This window comes from Dysidea avara, chromosome 13 (assembly GCF_963678975.1).
Source record: "Dysidea avara chromosome 13, odDysAvar1.4, whole genome shotgun sequence".
NCBI classification, from domain to species: domain Eukaryota; kingdom Metazoa; phylum Porifera; class Demospongiae; order Dictyoceratida; family Dysideidae; genus Dysidea; species Dysidea avara.
The window spans coordinates 10,283,532-10,305,459 of NC_089284.1; the positions used below are offsets into that span (position 1 = coordinate 10,283,532).

Consider the following 21,928-nt stretch of genomic DNA (forward strand, 5'->3'; position numbering starts at 1 on the left):
TTTGGGGGAGAAATTCTTTAGGTGGTATCAGGTACTCAGTCCTGATCTGGAGGGAAATAAGGTCTCAGTACATAGCTAGATAGAGAACCAGTCAAGCAATTTATCGGCACGTGACCAGAATTAGCTCACATGATACACAAATAAGTTGCAAAGCACTGAAAGTGCCGTGACATCCAATGAAAATTCCTCCTCTTGCCAAACTCTTCTTTATCAGGTTCATTGATAATCACTTACAAGGTAGGGTCAGAGTTTGGGGTAATAAGTTACTCTTGCAACTAAAATTTAACTAGTTACATTCCTTGTAACTGGTAAGTAGGATAACTGTCCAAAAAGTAACTAAGTCACAATGGTTACATAGAATTTAGTAATCATGCTTTAAAAGCCAGACCACTCTTCAAATTTTTTTACCATACGTGCTACAGCCATTTTACAAGGACACATTTTTTGTACTGTTCAACTACTTTACAGTAACGAGTATCTAGTACTAAGGGGTAGGGCTAGCTATCAACTCACAGGAGGCTGTGCCATATCTCACTGTTAAAAGTCAAGAAACCACTACACCAGCTACATGTAAAATGAGGATAGTTTGGGTGTTGGTCTGAAATTATCATAGATCCCAAAATGAGAATATCATAATCACATCTGCAAATGACAGCAGTGATCATTTTTTGGATCCTCAGGAATTTTATTTAGTCAAACATCAAATGTGATCATTCTATTAGAGTAAATGAGCATTTTATTAGAATGTTAGCGTGTTCTATTAGGCAATACGAAATGTCACGATAATCGTACATTGCATTAATTGTGGTGATATGATACTACAATAGTACAATGCCTATATTGTGATATGAATATGTAATTTACACATGTGATAAAGAAACCCGTAGTCCCCAAGTAGTTACAGTAGTTGATCTATTACATTGGTAACATTTTGCTATAATTCCTCTGTGATGGATCATGTTTGTACAGCTATGCTAGAACAGCTATTACCCTGAACACACACACACACACACACACACACACACTGTTTGAAGCAGCACTAATGGCATGAATGTCATAGCAACAATAAAGTGTAATGAGAAACCTCACAATTCAAGGTGGATGCCACAATGTGGACACATAGCTCTAGTTGTGTTGTCACATATGAAAAGCACTAGACAATAGCAACACGTTAGCACAGGCCGATTTGTTGGGAACACGTCAAATGGAACTTCTTTTAGTCCAATTTCTTGAGGGTTAAGCTCACGGGTTTGATAACAGTGGTGTTTGCTTGCATGTGCAAATTCCAATGTATCACCATCTGTATTGGTACTAGGCTCTGGGAAGCATTTTATGCTATTTAATATAACTTTCACAAAATTTATCTCAACATAATATTATCTAATAAAGGAAATACCTGTGGTTGAGAGTGGTAATCGTTGGATTTATTATTATTATTTTTTTATGATATCAAAACTGAGGTAGTTTATCAGCAAGCAAAAATGTGCATGAGCACTGCACAGGTGGATTAATATGTTTGAAGAATTTCTAGTCTGTACAACTATTTTACACTGCAGATACAACAAAGGAGTATGGTACATAATGCCACTAGTGCTCTGTAGCAGCAATTTGGAATACTACGATGATGTCCGAATAATTATTAGGAACAACATGCAAGGTGGATGTGGGAAGCCTTTTGCTGCACTGTCAAAACAAAACAGGCTGAAAACATCCTGTAAGTTTTACTATAAATGTAGCACAGTGCAGTGTACAGTTGTACTAGCTACTTCAAGTAAGGATGGAGAACTGTCTTATCCTACTGTTGCTGCCGTTATTCACTACTGCTTTAGCTTACAATGAAGAAAGTTCACTTGGTATAAGTAAGGATAACCCTGCTGCCTCTTGTCATGAGATATACCAACGAAATCCTACTAGTAGGGGAAGTGTTGGACAATACTGGATAAAAACTAGTGAAGGATTGTTTGAGGTCACGTGTAACATGAAGCTAAAGTGTGGTGGTATTGAAGGAGGATGGATGCAAGTCGTTGATGTAGACATGAATCGAGATGATAGTTGTCCAGGAACATGGTACAAGATCACCACTCCCAGGAGACTGTGTTTAGGGTATGCAAGTGGGTGTGTTTCTGCACATTTCTATATGAAGGGAGTCAGATATGAACACATTTGTGGACAAGCCAAAGCTTATCAAAAGGGAACAATCGATGGATATGAACCAAGAATACAATCCATTGATGGTGCATATGTTGAAGGCATTTCCATCACTTTAGGATCACCACGTAAACATGTGTGGACCTATGCTGCCGGTTTAAGTGATGACTATGACTATCCAAATTGGAACTGTCCATGTGCCACTCATCCTGGTCCCCCTCCACCTGCCTTTGTAGGAAACCACTATTACTGTGAGTCTGGAGATGTGGGAACATACAAGTCTCCTCTGTACTACCTACAAGACCCTTTATGGGATGGTGCTGGCTGTGGCACTGGTAATGGATGCTGTGCTCAAATTGGAATGCCGTGGTTCTATAGGAAACTACCAGTGTGTGTGGATGATGACTTTGAAGTTCGTATCTGTAAGAGTAATGATCACAACAACGAAGATGTTGCTGTTGAAAAAGTAGAATTATATGTCATGTGAGAAATTTGTGCGACTATTTTTTTGGGCTCATCTGAAAATGACAATTGTGGGACATATGTGGTTGTGTACACTTTAGAAATAACATGCTTCTTGTTAACAACTGGTTTATGTTATATATGTACCAATAGTAATATCTGGTTTGATACTTATTATTGCTCGTGTCAGACACACAAACACAACACGCACAGTTCTTTAAAAACATTAGCCCAGTTTATGAGAACATGGCTGGTTAAGAAACTTTGTAAAAAAAGACATATATTTTAAAGGCAGTAAACTGAAGGTGGGATGAAAAGTATGGACTAGAAAATTTCACATAGAAACAGGAATTCAACCTGGAAGGTTGTAACTTGCCTCAATCATTGATCTCAACATGTACTACAATAATAATGTAATTGGTAAAACAAACTTTACACACTAATGCTCATGAAGTTCTATCACGTGAGTGTGTGCATGCGTGTGCATGTGAGGCAGCATAGCCAGGTGGCTAGAGCATCAGCCTGGTAATTAAAGGTTTGATACCCAGTTATGACAATTTGGTGTTGTTGTTGTTTCCTTGAACAAGAAACTTTACTTGCATTGCTCCAGTCTACCTAGCTAAATACTGGGGACCTGGTGTCAACTAGGGAAGCAGCCATATTTGGTGTTAACTGGGGAAGCAAATGTCTAACTGTCCTTTTCTTATTTAGCAGTGTTGGGATTGTTGTAGAACTCTGGGTTTCACAAGCTCTCTCCGTGAGACCTGAACAGTCCTCCTGCAGGCTCAGAAGGATTTGCTTGCACAAGGCTCAAGTGCCTGGGTGGTGTACAGGCATCCCAGTGTGGTTTGCTGGGTGACAGTAGCTGTGTTTCGATCATAGGCTTTGCTTTTGTGTATGTGCACATGCGCCTGGCTTGTAATATGTACCGGGTTCTCTACCATACATGTATTGTAGCTGATACGCATGCATGCACATACAATTGCTAACCTTAATCGCTCCATCATCACTACTGCTACAATACATACGAGTATCTGGTCTGTAGTATACCTGTTGTGGTAAGGAAGGATGACTAGTGTGTACTGTCATGTGAGGACAACTTACTGAAGCGATCTCTCTTGTGTGTTGGTCACGTGCATTGGCTGACACAAAACACTAAACTGTGTTGACATCATATAACCTCACTGGATTGGATGAACAGATTATCAGTACATGACAATGATGACATACAGGTCATACACAGTCACTACAAGCATGCACCCTAATAGTACAATAGTGTATAACAAGCATACAAAATGACTACACTACTTTGGAACCTTGAAATCCATTCATTGTATTCACACTACACATAGTACAATATATTAATAAGCAGATACACACATGAAAATATAAACATGCATGCATGCCTATATATATGCGTGCATACACACAAACACAGACTATACATTTAGTATTAGCTACATACTTACATGTTTGATGGTCAGTACCAACCAGCATGTAATCTCCTGATGGGTGGAACGCCAAACATCTACACACTGCCACCTCCTGGACATAATAATACAAGGTAGTAAGTAAATACTCCAATAGAACAGTCGCTTCATATCCACAACACATACAGTGTAAAGACCCATTATAACAGTTGGCCATACCTGTATGACTCTTTTGATGTTGATCTTTGAGTAGTCAAAGAACTTGATAGTACAGTTACTACTGGCAGAGACCAACACTGATATTTTGGGATGGAACTCCAACGCTCTAACTTGCTACAGTAGAGGAACAACGCATCCATGGTAAGTTACAGTATGGAAGTACTGTACTAAACAAGACTAATGTACAGTTGCTGCAGTGCAAACTTTTGCTTGTATTTTCCTTTTGGCTTGCACACTTACATAATATGTCAATAACAAAGAAAAAAACATTTGTTTACTTATTTCTCTGAAATACCTGAGTGAGAAGGAATCTGTTAAAACTTTATACTGCATTATAACACATGTGCGATATCTAAAAACTCTGCTGTACTGGAATGCACAGTCGTACACACAAGACACACAGACACACCAACACACATGCAGACTCACATCAATATGATCATACAATGTCCTCAGTATGGGATTATTATCCAGTGATGAGTAGCTACCAGACTTCTTTGTGGGAATCTTGTCAGCATCATAAATCTGAAAGAATAGAATATACAGCCACCATGTTAAGCAGTATATCAGGGTCACAAGAACAAGCACTGTAATAAAACTTGTAAGTACTGAAACACTAACAGATTTGTTAGAAACATTTTTAGTTGCAGTACAAACAGGCCAAACTCAACAACACACCTTTATTGTGGTGTCAGCTGATCCAGCTGCTGCTAGCTGTCCATCCCAACTGAATGCACCAGCCAACACTGGAGCCTTATGTGATGTGATGAACAGTGACTCATACTGTACCACTGATGGACTGTTCACTGCTTCTGTAAGGAAATAATATTGATAATGTAACAACAATAGTAGGAAGCCTACAACAGGAGTTTGGTAATCAGTGTAAGCATGTGTGTGGTGCATGTTTGTGTGCATACATATGGGATAGCAGCATCTGGTTCTCTCTCTTGCAGCATAAAGACACAATAGTACACTCCATTGCAACCTACCATCACTCTCATATTCCAAGTCCATCATTCCTTGGGTAGAGTACGGGTCACTGGTGGTAGTTGTGTCATCTTTACCTTAACAACGGTAATGTAATGTAAGATCCATACACAAAACCTAATGCAAAAAGTAGTCTGGCGGCGCCCGCCCCTTCACATAGAGTAAGGGTATGGTCACTCTAGCATTCAAAATTTGTAGTGTGTTATTGAAAACAGGTAACACCAATCAGATTGTGTTGTTGGTAATTACTACATATTTGTGACATTTGTTTTGGAGTAATCATAGATACTGTAGAGTTACGTAATGCGTAAAAGAGTTTGTCACAAAGTTTTGCGATATGATTGAGGCTGCTTGTAGTCACCAATAGGATGATCTTGAAGAACAAAAGATGGAGGTAGTGAAAGAGCCTTGTAGTTAGAATTGATGTACTCATTAAGCTGCGTAATCAATATGGAAAGAATCTAGGTTATGTTAGCAACCTTTCATTAATCTCTCTCGCGAACCACTTACTTTGTAGTCATGCCATTCTTGATGTCATTATTGTGACATCATTGTTTAATTACAATCCATTGTTACAACTCCGTAATGCTAGAGTGACCAGACCCTTCCTCTTCATGCAAAGGGACGGGCACTGCCAGACTATGCAAAAAGTTGCTTCATGCAATACCATGACTTGGTGAGCTTACCATCATTCTCCTTGTGCAGTCCCAGATCCACTAAGTGACTTAGTCTGGAGGAAGGTGCGGTTGGTGGGTATGTTGCTATGTGTTTAGCTACTGCTTGAGCTGTTAGCTCATACTTTAATTGGCTATAGCAAATTACAACAGCTATAGCTGTGTTCAGTAACCAAAATATTAGAATACAGGAACTCACCTAACAATCATACGATAAAGAGCCTCTCTTTATTTGACGGTTCTATGAGCTCCAGAGTGTTTAGAGCCTCCCTTACCTCTACCAGACATTGCTGCTCACGAATATAAGTTTTCCGGTTACTATCGTAATTCTGATTCTAAATAGTGCCACCTTTTCCGTCTTGTGATGTCGAGTAAAAAAAGTGAAAAGGAGAGGAAGGATAAAATATTTAAGGAGCTTTCTGCGGTGATTAAGTATGTCTTATCGTAATTACGTCATTTGATACTATTAGCCGGTATGATATTTTGTAGATACAAGAAGCTCATGCAAGGGGGTGTCACTCAGGCTCTTGCTGTAGGTAGATCTGCGACCGCGGTCAAACTCTAAGTCAACGGTCAAGGCCACTAAATAGCTCTTACAGTGGGTCAACGGTCAAGACGATACGGAAGGTTCGAAACCCACAATCGAAAACTATACGTAGCTATTATTAAGTTTACGGGATTATATGTAACTCACAAGAAAGTAAGGATCTCTAAGATGTTTTAAAGCTCCAACATGCATTTCGCCGTAATTATAATGATTTTTTTCTCCCAGCTGCTGGTAGCACGCACTAAGAAAATATTATACTAGGTTACAAGAGCAGGTGCGTATAGGAAAATAGAGAAATAAGTGTAGGTCAAAAGTTCGACAAGAAATGCTCAAGTCACAGGTCAAAGACGATAAACGCTGCAAGTCAAGGGTCAAGGTGAAATTTACCCCGGTCAAGACTTTGACCGCGGTCGCAGATCTACCTACAGCGTGAGCCGACGTGACACCCCCTTGTCATGTGTTCTCCAAGGAGATTGAAAGGTAATATTAACTGCGTAGTGTGTTGTACCGCAGTACATTTTGTTGGGCTATGGATACCCATGGCTCCTTTAGTCTATGACGTACAATCCTGTGCATAATTTGTGCTGTTGAAGAATGCAGTGCAAGGGGGTGTCACTCCAATATACACTGTACTACGATCTGCGACTGCGGTCAAAGCTAAAGGTCAATGAACAAGGCCGATTTTTCCCGAAGAACAACGGTCAAACTGTTTTCCCAGCACGGTCAAAGCTTCGCGAGTAAGTAGTGCACGAAAATATAGCGAAAATAAATGGAACCAGGTCCATGGTCAAGACAAAAATTCGATGAAAGTCAGCGGTCAAAATCGAAAATCGATATTGACCGCGGTCGCAGATCGTAGTACAGTGCTTATTGGAGTGACACCCCCTTGCAGTGGCTGGTTTAGGTACAACATTTATCCACAAATCTGGCACATACAGTGTTGCTTTTGTAAATAATACATGCTGTACAAATTGTGAATAGATGGATGACTAATTTGAAGACTTGTTCACTGTGTTGCTGAATACCGTACAACAGGAAATTTTTGACGAAAGAAAACAAATTTGATGAATCAGTTAAATACTTCAACAAATTTTAATTAGTCAAACGTCCATAAGTATATGGTTTCTTGATTTTCATCAGTATTTAATTCATCAATAGTGATGAAGTGTGGATTTGTCTAATTTTCCTTTCATACAATAATACAAATTTGTATTAAGTACAAAAGGTTACATATGCCAACATCACCTACCGTGTATATATGTGGTATCCTTCCAACCTTTCTCTGTATGTGTGATAGATGTAGGTACTATGATAGTGAACATAGTGGGTGGACTAATAATTCATGTTAAAATTTCAGCAATGACCAATCTGCTAGATATTTCTGTGATGTACTGGAGGCAGTCTTCCTTCATGGGTTGAAGAATCCAAAGGTGTATGCACGTCTTGTGATTCACTACTGTGTGCTAAAGTTGGTCATGCCTGTGTGTTATCTAAGCAAAGGAACACTGTGTGGCTCTAACCACTTTATATCTAGATTTTGTTTATTCTTCTGCAGTCATTATGGCCATGTTTGGCCCTGCTGATTCCAGAGAACATCAAATTAGTCTTAAGTGCACTGAGGAATTCTCAATCTGATATTTGGAAGTGCAGGGTGTGTGTAGTGTAGTGAGTGCGTGTAGTGTAGTGAGTGCGTGTAGTGTAGTGAGTGTGCGTAGTGTAGTGAGTGTGCGTAGTGTAGTGAGTGTGTGTGTGTGTGTGTGTGTGTGTGTGTGTGTGTGTGTGTGTGTGTGTGTGTGTGTGTGTGTGTGTGTGTGTTTGTACATGCATTTGGTATGTGCGTGTGCATATGTGTTGGTGTGATACACTCTACGCCCTTCCCATTGCATACATATTATAGTAGGTTCGCGTTGAGCTGAATTCTGGGTTGTTGATTAAGAAGCCATACAAGATCAAAGGCTTTAAACATGATGTTCATGACGCATTTATTTGTAAGCCCATGTTATGGGTGCGCACTTAATTGTTGAGAATGTGGCGTCCAGTGCACCGTCAGCGAGTGCGGAGTGAAACCCTCTTGGAAAGAAGTTAAACAGCCAAACGAAGTATCTACTTATGAAACTATGGGAGTACTTTAAGCAAGAAGTGAAGAAATGCAAAATTTCTATCGGCATCACGGAGAGAATCTCGAAGGCCACCGGTATTGTATGTAATGCCTTCTTTGCTGGGTTATGGCATACATTACGCCACGCAGGGATTTCAAGGACATCCATTGTAAGAGTTAAAATGGAGCACCACAAGAAAGGCGGTTTATCTATGCCAAGAAAAAGGTACAAAAAACACTTTGCACAAGCCCGCTCAATTGTAATTGTCAGGTACAAATGTTCACGAGTCCATGTTGATGCAGACAATTTTGACCGAGATGCCATCAGACAAGATCCATTGATTGTACGGAAGGAAGGAAATCTATCGCTCTCAAAGATTTTGGTAAGTTAAATTTTGAACCCTGGAACTTTGTCATGTACTCCGTCTTAGGCCAAACTTAAGAATGATGGTGTTTTCTCTGGAATAGAACATAGCTTTAAAGAGTGTTGAGTGATATGGGATTTAAGTACAAGACGATTAATGACAAGAGGTTAGCGTTGAAACTGTTTGTGCTTTAATGTCACTACACGTATATGCAGGGTATGCTATGAGCAGCCCTGCATAGTCCATCAGCATCATAAATATTAAAGACGAACGAAGTGCAACAGAACTGAAGGAAGACCAGTTGTGTATTTGGATGAGACTTGGGTAATGAAGAACTTCTAGAGCAATTCCTCACCCAAATCAGCAGTGATAGTGAAGATGGCAATGGTGGTATTAATGAATCTTCCACTAGCAGCAACGGGTCCAAGTCTTCTTCTGGGCTTACTTCATCTGATGTAAGATTGTTTGATATTTGCAGCATTGGTAATTACAACTTGATTTTGTTTCCCAGGAGTCATCAGGTAGCTGGGGTTAAACTCTGTGAAGTGTAAGTGTGTGCACTTTAATAAAAAATATCATTGCTTTATTGTGCTAGCAGAAGTTGAACATACCATCCCTTGTATATTTAATCAGTGCAGGAGTGTTTGGAAGTCACTACAGGTACTATCAACCCAAATTCATACAAACAGTATTATTTCATTTGTTGAAACTTTTAGAGTTTTTTGGGAATGTAATTTCAAAAACAAAATGCTGGCTGGAAAAACTGTGTACATGTGTGGCGAAGTGATGAGAAAAGGATTAAAATGACAAATTGACTAAATGGGAACAGAAGACAATAGGCAGCTGTGTGGTGAATGTGAAGTAAAGTACATGTTGTTTGGCTCACTTGCAGGAACACCAATGCTGCATAACAGATTTTGAGCTGTTATAATTTGGTTTTTTCTCTTTTGAGGCTGAAGAAGTTTTTCCCTGAATATAAGCAGGCCATTTATCTTCTAAATACAGTGCAACAGTGGCCCCAGCTCTTCTACTTATGCAACTCTGTTTTACACACACAAAAACTGTTTTATTTTTCTTGTAAAAGTGTATTACAGCCTCTTACATAACGGATGGTGAAATCATGCTTGTTGAGGGCGGGGGTGTGTGATGTCTGGCTTCGCCACAAACATGTGTCAACATGAACATCAAAGGGCCGTGCTTTAGAGGCTTCCCCATTGAAAATGTAGGGCGAAACTTTACAGTGTCATAACTGGAGTGTCTTGCATTCGAATGAAGCGCTTTTAATATATTTTTAGTGGATCGAGAAGCGCTACATGTCGAGCAATACCGGAGGCCCATGCGATGTAGCAATCGTAAGTTATTAATCGTTTTTGAGGATTCAGCTCAACTCGAACGTACTATAGGCTAATGTCATTTATGTACATGTGATCAATGCCATGTGTTTGTACCTCACAGGCATGGCTCAGGTTAGCTTTGGTGAAGGGAAGACTACTTGAATTTTTTGAAACACTCCAGAAACACACAACAACTCTACAGTAAATCACTTTTTTTCATGAAGTGCTTCCTTCAATTTATAATGCATCACTGTTGTGAGACCACAACTACTGGTATATACAGTCAGGAGTGCATCAAATGCTATGGACAAGGGAGCATGCAACTTCGTACACTATCAATACTATGGGTGAAATTCAAACATGGCGTCCAGTGTTAAATTGGTTATATCATTCTTACGTGTAACAGGGATACACTGAATGGGCTGCTACTCCATCATCTTGTGTGAAGGTAGTAAAACTGCTTCGATAGAAAGGTTGTCGAGTCGAAGGTTAAGCTTGGAATAATCGAGTGGAGTAATTTTGCATGATTATCGACTGTAGAAAGACTGTCCTGCTAAGCCTGTGCAACTATTCCTTCGTTGTGCCATTGAACTTCATTTCCATAGCTTCGCTTTGTCGCAGCAGAAATGTGATGTACTTGAGCATGCACCTCCACATAATATCCTAATTAAGAAATTTAAAAAGTTACTTATTATAGTACACAGCAGCCATGTTTGAATTTCGCTGTTTACGGAGTTACATGTTCCCTTGTCCATAGGATTCGATGCGCTCCTGATACAGTAGAGAGTCAAATCATTGGATTATATTAAAATTGTGAACAAAAGGACAAGCATCATCAGATCCAACTAGTGTTTTAATAATTGTTAATTTAAAAATGAGGTAGGGATCTATGCAATAAAAGTACAGTGGAACCTCAGACCCCACTTATCCGGATTCTCGGTTAACCGAAATACGGAAATGACTGCTCTATTAGAGTAGTGACTGTTCTATTAGGGTAGTTGATAATACTGAAATTTAAAAAAATGTTCTTTAAGGGGTCATCCATTATTTTTAGCCTTTATGCAAGAGTACAAAGAGTACGCTAGGGGGGAGGGGGTTAAATCACACCTACACTTATAAAATGATGAATAATCATCGTGTATATACTGTACATAGTATCAACATTTATACAGTATGCTTTGTGAAGGAGGGAGGGGGTTAGAAAAAAGAATACTCTTTGTACGCTTACATAAAGACTGAAAATTATGGATGGTCCCTAAGCTATTTTAAGGCTGTTTCTACGCAGTTTCAGAGATATGGACTTTTCAGACTTATGGACCACCCCTGGTCCCAAGGGGTTCGGATAACTGAGGTTCCAGTGTAGTGAAACAAGAGATGAATGATGGTATTACAGCATAGCACAGTGGGAATGTCCCTACTTTGGCATTGAGCAAAATAAGTGTTATAGCTAACGTGGGACTTTCCCACTGAGCTATGCTGTAATACCATCATTCATCTCTTCAAGAGTATGTAATAGAAACTGTGAGTGTCGAATGATGTATTAGCCTGTGATTAATGATTGCGTAAAGTAACACGGATATTTCAGTAATTGTTTGGTTACGCGAAATGGTAATTTGAAATGCGTACATAGCAATGGGTCTTTGTTTGCCAGTTTTCTGTGTTATTCAACCAAGTATTCAACAGTTATTGCACAAAGAAAGTGTAGTAAGGACCCAAGATAACTCCAGCTCGCTAAAACAAAGGTTGCACAAACGAGCGTGTTGCTATGCCTTCAGGGATCGCTTGGTAGTGCCAGAACTTTACCAATTCCCTTTAACACTATCATGTTTTCGTTTGGTTTAGTGGTCGAAATGGGCTAAATACAGCAACCCTTAATGAAAATGAACAATTACTGAAGTATCTGTGTTACTTTACACAATCATTAATCACGGGATAATACACCCGTTTGATACTCTTGGTTTCTATTATATACACTTGATCTCTTGTTTCACTACTTTTATTGCATAGATCCCTACTTCATTATTAAATTAACAATTTTTAAAATACTAGTTTGTTTAGTTTTTTGCTGCTAGCTACAATGTAACTTGTGACTGTTCTAATAGAATATGATACATGACTGTTGTATTAAGAGTGACTGTTGTATTAGAATATGTCTCGAGTCAACCAAGAGGTGTACAGTTAGCTTGACTAAGGGGTGAGGTCATCTTGTTTACTGTTACGTAGTAAACAGCTAGATTGTTAAAAGTTGTGATCCCTGTGCTCTATTGCTATTAGTCCACCTAGAACTTTAATTGGTGGGTGTAGTCACGAACCTATTGCGAACAGGATCCCAATTACGAACTTGCAGATATCTAGCTAGTATAGTGCCAGGACTGAAGCGCTTCTGAAATCCAGCTCTAAAATAATTCTGTGGCATCTATATATGTTGCTGAAAGAAAGTGTTGATACGGAAAATTAACGCCTCGATATGGTTTCGTTGGATGAAGAAGAAGACAAGCAGCCTGATTGAGGATAAAAGACAAGACGCATAGGGCCTACACTTGTCAGAACCCCAAAAGGCACATCCCACTGGTGAGTTTGTTATTGTGGCATAAAATGGTGGCCGTGCGCTGCTTTGTTTGGCCTCTAGCCTTGTGACTGTGGTGAGGCAGGCAGTGAGACTAAAATTTGAGTTTTAGTAATTTTTAAAAATTATATTTCTGGCCACCTGTAAGTGTTTTGTTATATGTGACCGGATCTGCGAAAACCCGACATAATGGTGCATTTTTCAAATTCTTTATTATTGAATATTTATAATCTACTTAGCCGAGTGCATGCTCTGCCCAAGTTTCAGCCTTGTATGCCAACAACTTTTGGAATTACAGCCCTACAAAGTAGCAGCAACAGAAAGATCGATTTGTACAGCAAGTATTGTGAAAATAAATTACAGGTGCTTACAAAAACGACTGTAACTTACAAACGCAATACAATACAGAGTTGCAACTTGCACCATCCTGTTTGCCATGAATAGGGGAGTCCGTGACATGGTGAGTTTTTCTCCTACCACCTTTCTTCACTACATACAGAGATAAAATCAGTGAAGAAAATCGATCGCGTATGACCGCTTTGACACGGCGTAAACAAATGCCCATAACTCATGTATCCTTTAGGCTACTGCTACGAAACAAAGATTTTCAAACTCCTCTTGAGTGGGCGAATAAGATGGTACCCATGTTTTTATCATTGCACCCTTTCTTCATAAAAAACATAGCGTTTAAAAATTTTACGAATTTTTTTTCATTTACGCAAAGATTTTACGCATTGCAATCAATAGCTTATACTGAAAATTTAGGCTTGCGCCATTATGTCGGGTTTTCACAGATCCGGTCACATATTTATTGCTGTTTTATACATTGTATGGACTGAAGTCTGTTCGCATTCACCTGACCCCTTGTTTCTTGTTAATAATTCTTGTTACAAGGGCCAGCTGCTCAAACACTGTGAAGCCCTTCAAATGCCAGAACTGTTTATCAAAAATGCGCTTTGATATGGGCAAGAACAAGTGAGTTATGAGGCTTTAAAAATATCCCATACATTTAGTATGGGCGATTCATGTGTGCAAACATGTTTACAACATGAAAACATGCTTGTTCCAGTACAAAACCATTGGGAGTGAACACATGTTCACCTCTTTGATATTATTATATGTCGTGTAAAATGTCTCTAGGGTGATTTTTAAAGGCGGAATTTTGGGTGGCGCATGAAATTTTCTAGGCAATCCCTACTTAAAACGGTACTACTGTACTATTTGATACTGTTTTTATATAGACAAGCCCAATCACTAAAGTCAAGGGAAGTAAATTTGGTTGAATAAATCAATTTATGTGTTGAAATACTATTTTCAAATTTTCAGTGGTATCACCTAGATTATCATTTTTATAATGCGTATATAAATGTAACAGACCTGATTCTGTGGGTCTGTTACATTTATATATAGTATTATTACTTACATTTATATGTAGTATTATTACCATTTGTATTTCTGTGGTCTTATCATAGTATCAAGACACACGGTAGTGTGTCGTGCGGCCCAAGAATCCGGCGCGTAACACCCGTGAGTATATTGACAGGAAGAAAGAAAACGCAATTTTCGCACCTCCATAGCTCTGTGCTTCCTTGATGAAACAAGACGATTTTTGCTGTGGACATTCCCTCCAACTGCAGCACTCCACATTCCAAATTTGAGCGAAATCGCTTCGCGCGTTCCCGAGATATGCGACTTCAAAAATTGGCTCAGTTTCTTCGTTTTTTTTCTTCTTATTTTTCTTTTTCTTGTCGCACACTTACAAAAATTGCTGTAAAACTCGAACGCCATATCCGATTGCCTTGAAATTTGGCACACAGAAGGGGATATAAAGGCGCATCTCGGTACCAACTTTGGCTGGAATATGATAAACAGGAAAATAGTTATGAGCGATTATTCACGAAAATTAACACCAATATGTTGTCACGCCTACAGGGTAAACCGCGTATGGGAAGAAGCTGAAAATCGGTGGGTGAATAGGTTAACTATTGAACCTCAAACCTTTTGTGGTTTGAAAGAAATCGAGCTAAAAAACAGGAAGATACAATGAAAAAACCAACAGTGTGTAACAATTATGCAATCGAGATTAGCTAATAAAAATAACGACTGCTTGCCACGCCTACCAGATAAACCGCTTCGGGTAATGCTTAGAAAATCGTTGTACAGATGGAGTAATCATCTTAGAAAGGCTCATCAATGGTGTAGAAGAATCAGACTTAAAGCCACGGAGTTATAACGCGAAATCCAACTTGGTGCAGCAAGTGCGAGATCGAGATACTCTAATAGAGCAGTCATCCTAATAGAGCAGTCACCCTGAAGAGAATTCAAGAGATCAGCTAGAAACAAGAAACCTGTATAGAGATCAGCTACACACAAGTTACCCTGTAGAGAGATCAGCTAGAAGAAGTTACCTTGTAGGGAGTTCATGCAACTATGGAAATGGATAGTTCAGCTAGAAAAAATCACCTTGTATAGAGTTCAGCTACAAAGAAACCACCATGTAGAGAGTTCAGCTACAAACAAATCGTCCTGTGGAGAGATCAATAGAAGAAGTTACCTTGCAGAGAGTTCAGCTACAAAGAAACCATCATGTAGAGAGTTCAGCTACAAACAAATCTCCCTGTAGAGATATTAGCTAGAAGAAGTTACCTTGTAGAGAGTTCAGCTACAAAGAAACCATCATGTAGAGAGTTCAGCTGCAAACAAATCTCCCTGTAGAGAGATCAGCTAGAAGAAGTTACCTTGTAGAGAGTTCAGCTTCAAACAAATCACCCTGTAGAAAGATCAGCTAGAAGAGGTCACCTTGTAGAGAGTTCAGTTACAAAGAAACCACCATGTAGAGAGCTCAGCTACAAACTAGTGACTTTGTAGAGACATCAGCTAGAAGAAGTTACCTTGTAGAGAGTTCAGCTACAAACAAATCACCCTGTAGAGAGATCAGCTAGAAGAAATTACTTTGGTGAGAGTTCAGCTACAAAGAAACCACCACGTAGAGAGTTCAGCTGCAAAGAAATCACCCTGTATAAAATTCTGCCACAAGTAAATTGCCCTGTAGAAAGATCAGTTAGAAGAAGTTACCTTGTAGATAGTTCAGCTACAAACAGATCTCCCTGTAGAGAGATCAGCTGGAAGAAATTACCTTGTAGAGAGTTCAGCTACAAAGAAACCACCATGTAGAGAGTTCAGCTGCAAAGAAATCACCCTATAGAAAATGCAGCCACAAACAAATTGCCCTGTAGAAAGATCAGTTAGAAGAAGTTACCTTTTAGAGAGTTCAGCTACAAAGAAACCACCCTGTAGAGAGATCAGCTAGAAGAAGTTACCTTGTAGATCGTTCAGCTAAAAACAAATCACCCTGTAGAGAGATCAGCTAGTCTAAGAAGAAGTTATCTTGTAGAGAGTTCAACTACAAAGAAACCACCCTGTAGAGAGATCAGCTAGAAGAAGTTACCTTGTAGATCGTTCAGCTACAAACAAATCACCCTGTAGAGAGATCAGCTAGAAGAAGTTACCTTGTAGAGAGTTCAGCTACAAAGAAACCACCATGTAGAGAGTTCAGCTGCAAAGAAATCACCCTGTATAAAATTCTGCCACAAACCAATTGCCCTGTAGAAAGATCAGTTAGAAGAAGTTACCTTGTAGAGAGTTCAGCTACAAAGAAACCATTTTGTAAAGAGCTCAGCTGCAAACAAATCACCTGTACAGAATTCAGCTATGAACAAATCACCCTGTAGAGAGATCAGCTAGAAGAAGTTACCTTGTAGATAGTTCAGCTACAAACAAATCTCCCTGTAGAGAGATCAGCTAGAAAAAATTACCTTGTAGAGAGTTCAGCTACAAAGAAACCATCATTTAGAAAGTTCAGCTTCAAACAAATCATCCTGTAGAGAGATCAGCTAGAAGAAATTACCTTGTAGAGAGTTCAGCTACAAAGAAACCATCATTTAGAAAGTTCAGCTTCAAACAAATCATCCTGTAGAGAGATCAGCTAGAAGAAATTACCTTGTAGAGAGTTCAGCTACAAAGAAACCATCATTTAGAAAGTTCAGCTTCAAACAAATCACCTGTAGAGAGTTCAGCTACAAACAAATCTCCCTGTAGAGAGATCAGCTAGAAGAAGTTACCTTGTAGATAGTTCAGCTGCAAACAAATCTCCCTGTAGAGAGATCAGCTAGAAGAAATTACCTTGTAGAGAGTTCAGCTACAAAGAAACCATCATTTAGAAAGTTCAGCTTCAAACAAATCTCCCTGTAGAGAGATCAGCTAGAAGAAGTTACCTTGTAGAGAGTGAAGCTACAAGCAAATCATCCTATTGAAAGATCAGCTAGAAGAAGTCACCTTGTAGAAATTTCAGTTACAAAGAAACCACCATGTAGAGAGTTCAGCTACAAACTAGCCACCTTGTAGAGACATCAGCTAGAAAAGTTACCTTGTAGAGAGTTCAGCTACAAACAAATCTCCCTGTAGAGAGATCAGCTGGAAGAAATTACCTTGTAGAGAGTTCAGCTACAAAGTAACCATTCTGTAAAGAGCTCAGCTGCAAACAGATCACCTGTACAGAATTCAGCTACAAACAAATCACCCTGTAGAGAGATCAGCTAGAAGATATTACCATGTAGATAGTTCAGCTACAAACAAATCACCCTGTAGAAAGATCAGTTAGAAGAAGTTACCTTTTAGAGAGTTCAGCTACAAAGAAACCATTCTGTAAAGAGCTCAGCTGCAAACAAATCACCTGTACAGAATTCAGCTACAAACAAATCACCTGTAGAGAGTTCAGCTACAAACAAATCTCCCTGTAGAGAGATCAGCTAGAAGAAGTTACCTTGTAGAGAGTGAAGCTACAAACAAATCACCCTATTGAAAGATCAGCTAGAAGAAGTCACCTTGTAGAAAGTTCAGTTACAAAAAGAAACCACCATGTAGAGAGTTCAGCTACAAACTAGTCACCTTGTAGAGACATCAGCTAGAAAGGTTACCTTGTAGAGAGTTCAGCTACTAAGAAACCATTCTGTAAAGAGCTCAGCTGCAAACAAATCACCTGTACAGAATTCAGCTACAAACAAATCACCCTGTAGAGAGATCAGCTAGAAGAAATTACCTTGTAGATAGTTCAGCTACAAACAAATCACCCTGTAGAAAGATCAGTTAGAAGAAGTTACTTTGTAGAGAGTTCAGCTACAAAGAAACCGTAAAGAGCTCAGCTACAAACAAATCACCTGTACAGAATTCAGCTACAAACAAATCACCCTGTAGAGAGATCAGCTAGAAGAAGTTACCTTGTAGATAGTTCAGCTATACAAACAAATCACCCTGTAGAGAGATCAGCTAGAAGAAATTACCTTGTAGAGAGTTCAGCTACAAAGAAACCATCATGTAGAGAGTTCAGCTGCAAAGAAATCACCACTGCCCAAATTTCAAGGCAATAGCTCTTTCCAATCTGAAGTTATCAATTGTCAAAGTTGGCAAATTGGATGTGTGGAAGGCCCCCTTTCGCAAATCCGGTCACATATGTATTATATGTGACCGGATTTACGAAAAAGGGTCTTCCACACACATCCAATTCTATGAACTTGAATGACCATACCTTTGTGCTCAAAGAAGATACTAATCTGAAATTTTGTTCATGCATTAACCTATGTTGTTACTCATCACTGTCCAAATTTCAAGGCAATGCTATTTTCCTATCTGACATTATGAACTGCCAAAGTTCGTAAATTGGATGTGTGTGGAAGACCCCTTTTCGCAAATCCGGTCACATATATATAATTTGTACATTTACTGATAAAATATTTAAAGTGCATCTACTTCATCTTTTCTTCTTCCTGTAGTAAAGAAAAAAACATAAGTTAAAAAATTCCCAAAGCTGGCCATAGGCCGGCTTTGGGGTATACAAATACAAAAAGAAATGAAATCTAATCCAAAACAGCCAAGCTGTAAAAAAAGTGTGCGGCCCTCAGAAATGCTATGGTGAAAAAAGATGTGAAATCCAAGGTGGCGGCCAAGAAATGGCTGTGATGGTAGGTTAATGGTAAAAATTTTAATAACGACAATTCAGGTGAATTTTTGTGCCGCTTCACAAAATTTACCTGAATTGTCATTATTAAAATTTTTACCATTAACCTACCATCACAGCCATTTCTTGGCCGCCACCTTGGATTTCACATCTTTTTTCACCATAGCCTTTCTGAGGGCCGCACACTTTTTTTACAGCTTGGCTGTTTTGGATTAGATTATTGTTATCTCTAGGACACATTATTCTATTGAGGCATTCCTGAGGGATCCAGAGTTGTGTGAAGTAGTCCTGCAACTATTGAAGGGCGTGGCTGGCTTCTAGTTCCAGTATGACTATATCAGTGCCTTGTTGAATACATGGCAGCCATCTTCCCTGGAGTTAGCCGGCATGTCTAGTAAGGATATTCTATATGTACCACATGTGGTTTATCCCTCATATTAATATGCATTAACCAAATTCTCTCAGTTACAAGACACTTTTAGTTGTTATTGTTTACTGGAGTAGTGGACTGTTGTCTTTTCTAGTCATGTACTCAAAATTTGGCCATCTCTCATTAATTCTCTTGAGGAACTTAGCCCTTTTGGCTGTTGATTTCCAACAGCTGTGGCTTCTACTAGCTACCTAGCCAGAAAATTTTATGGTGTTCCCAAGAGCCCTCCCTTCTTCTCCATAAACTGTCTTTCTTTTTCTCAGCTTCATGAGTTAGGAGTGCATCAAATTCTATGGAGAAGGTAGCAATCAGAGCAGTACAACTTCGTAAACTACTGACATTATGGACAACATTCAAACATGGCATCTTATGTTAGCGACATATACATCTTTCTTACATGCAACAGGGATGGGTGCTACTTTATTGTCATGTGTATGGGTAGCAAAGCAGCTTCAATAGGAAGACAGTTGAGTCAAAGGAACAGTCAAACGGAGTAATTTTGCATCGCTAGCAAGTGTAGAAATGCTGTCCTGCTATGCCTACGTTATTCTTCTGTCATGCAATTCAACTTCGTTTTCATAGCATTGCTTTGTCAGGCTGTTAACATAAAGAACTTTTGGCACAATCATTAATAAGAAATGTTACTTTTTATAGTACACAACAGCCATGTTTGAATTTCTCTGTTTATGGGTACATTCCTGGTTATCTATAGTAGCAAAGGAGTGGGCTAGTGATGCATTGATAGATTTTACGAAATAAAATTCACTTACAGTGGAACCTTAGTTATCCGGACCCCACTTATCTGGATTCTCGGTCAACCGAACTACGGAAATGACTGCTCTATTAGAGTAGTGATTGTTCTATTAGGGTGGTTGATATTGCTAAAATTTAAAAAAATGTTTTTAATGCTATTTTAAGGTTATTCATACACAGTTTCAGAGATACAGACTTTTCAGACTTATGGATCACCCCTGGTCCCAAGGGGTTCGGATAACTGAGGTTCCACTGTAATGGGTTTATACCGATGTCCAATCTGATGTTTATGTTCACCAAACTTTCACACATGTTTTGTAAAAAGTTAAACCTTTATTTTTTGTCTTGTGATAACATCAGGATCAGGTAAATTAATTGGTTAAACAATGTGCTAATAATTTTTGATATCGATATTGCTGAAATTTGGCTGATACACTGATTTCCGATTATTTAGTGATTAATTGTTGTATCACTAGAGTAGACAGCCAAAGTTTCAGCCTTTACGTCCATCAAGATAAAATTCTCCATGTGCACAAGGAAAAAGACCATTCCAACAAAGAAATGACAATGGTACACTTTATTTCTACAGCATCATAAATAAACATCCTATTTCTATAGCATTGTAAATAAGCACCCATAACTCTAGTTTTACTGTATGAACATGAAACTTACTCTTCATGAACAGGTGAATCCTCTTCATGAACAGGTGAATCCTCTTCATGAACAGGTGAATCCTCTTCATGAACAGGTGAATCCAATGGTGTATATGTTTATTGATCTGAGCTTTGTTTTACTGTTTCACTGCATACCAAAGTGGTTAATACCTGCGTAAAATTTTTATGTGGCATGTGTATTTTACCCAGTTAATTTCAATATGCTTTTATAGCAAAACAGAATTTTGTGAAAATGATGGATTTATGATCAGCCAGTCACATATTGAACTATTGGTGAATTTGCTAATGTATGTGTGTGTTCTGTTAGTGTAAAGACTGCAAGGCATTGTTCCACAAGAAATGTAGACCATCTGCTGGTTGTCCAAAGTGTAAGAGACTTGAGAAGAGAAAACATTTATTTGATGACAGTAGTTTAGTTGGTACACACACATAATAATAATATTCCTATTGTAATTTGATGATGAGAAAACACAGGCAAAGTTGATGTATCAATATGTAATTTATTCTAATTCTATTACACCAACACAGAGTAAAATACAATGTGCAATACTGTACTACAAGCTACAGTAGTAGTTGTGTAGCTATAGCAAGTGATTAAATGTGCAATACTGAAAGTATGTAGTGTGTATGTTCAATCTATAGGGTCTACAGTGAAAAAAAAACTTGTTGTTTTAAGAGCTAACAAAATGACCGGATTTGACAAAACCAGGCTTCCACACACATCCAGATGTGTGACTTTGAAGGACCATAACTCAATGTAGGAGTAAGCTATCATATTCAAATTTTTACCTGTTATTACATAATGCAATGTAAGAATTTTGTGAAAATTGTAGGTCAATAGGATACTGAGTGATCACGTTACAAGTGATTAAAGTCGAAGAATTGGATGTGTGTGGAAGCCTGGTTTTGTCAAATCCGGTCACAAGTATATGTACGTAAGTAGTAAATCACAGTCAGATAGTGATGGTATTCAACTAATCAATGACTTGTCTCATTGTTGGTCTCTTGTTGGGATCAACACTGCCCACAAGCAGGATGGATAAGGTTAGGAAGCGAATCACCAAATGAATAATCAAGGAAAGCAAAATTGAAGTAGCAACATCCTGACTGGGGATGGAAGGAAACACGTCAAGGCCCCCACTAAAGGACATACGTAAGCAGATGAGAACACAATTCCTGGGAGCTAAACAAGACCCCAAGAAGACTGGTAATGAAGGGTACAAAATGA

General features: G+C 38.8%; 1 protein-coding gene and 1 pseudogene across 22 annotated transcripts; one reads left to right on the plus strand and one right to left on the minus strand.

The window, feature by feature from the left end:
- LOC136243597 (cleavage stimulation factor subunit 1-like) overlaps nt 1-6,331 on the minus strand; it is a 20,562-nt pseudogene extending 14,231 nt beyond the window's left edge.
- On the plus strand, nt 6,111-21,223 carry LOC136243598 (pleckstrin homology domain-containing family M member 1-like). Of its 22 annotated transcripts, none has more exons than XM_066035141.1 (12): nt 6,111-6,352; nt 7,825-7,897; nt 8,023-8,118; nt 8,368-8,455; nt 8,507-8,666; nt 8,716-8,791; nt 8,837-8,948; nt 8,997-9,096; nt 9,146-9,385; nt 9,442-9,477; nt 9,529-9,590; nt 9,647-10,051. In XM_066035141.1, the coding sequence occupies exons 1-5, from the start codon at nt 6,285-6,287 to the stop codon at nt 8,551-8,553; spliced, it is 372 nt and encodes a 123-aa protein (XP_065891213.1). In that variant the 5' UTR covers nt 6,111-6,284; the 3' UTR covers nt 8,554-8,666; nt 8,716-8,791; nt 8,837-8,948; nt 8,997-9,096; nt 9,146-9,385; nt 9,442-9,477; nt 9,529-9,590; nt 9,647-10,051. The 22 variants fall into 22 exon arrangements, 5 of the variants coding, with proteins under 5 accessions (XP_065891213.1, XP_065891215.1, XP_065891212.1 ...); XM_066035143.1 differs by having other exon boundaries at nt 8,869-8,948; XM_066035140.1 differs by having other exon boundaries at nt 8,507-8,661.
- The last annotated feature ends 705 nt before the right edge of the window (nt 21,224-21,928 follow it).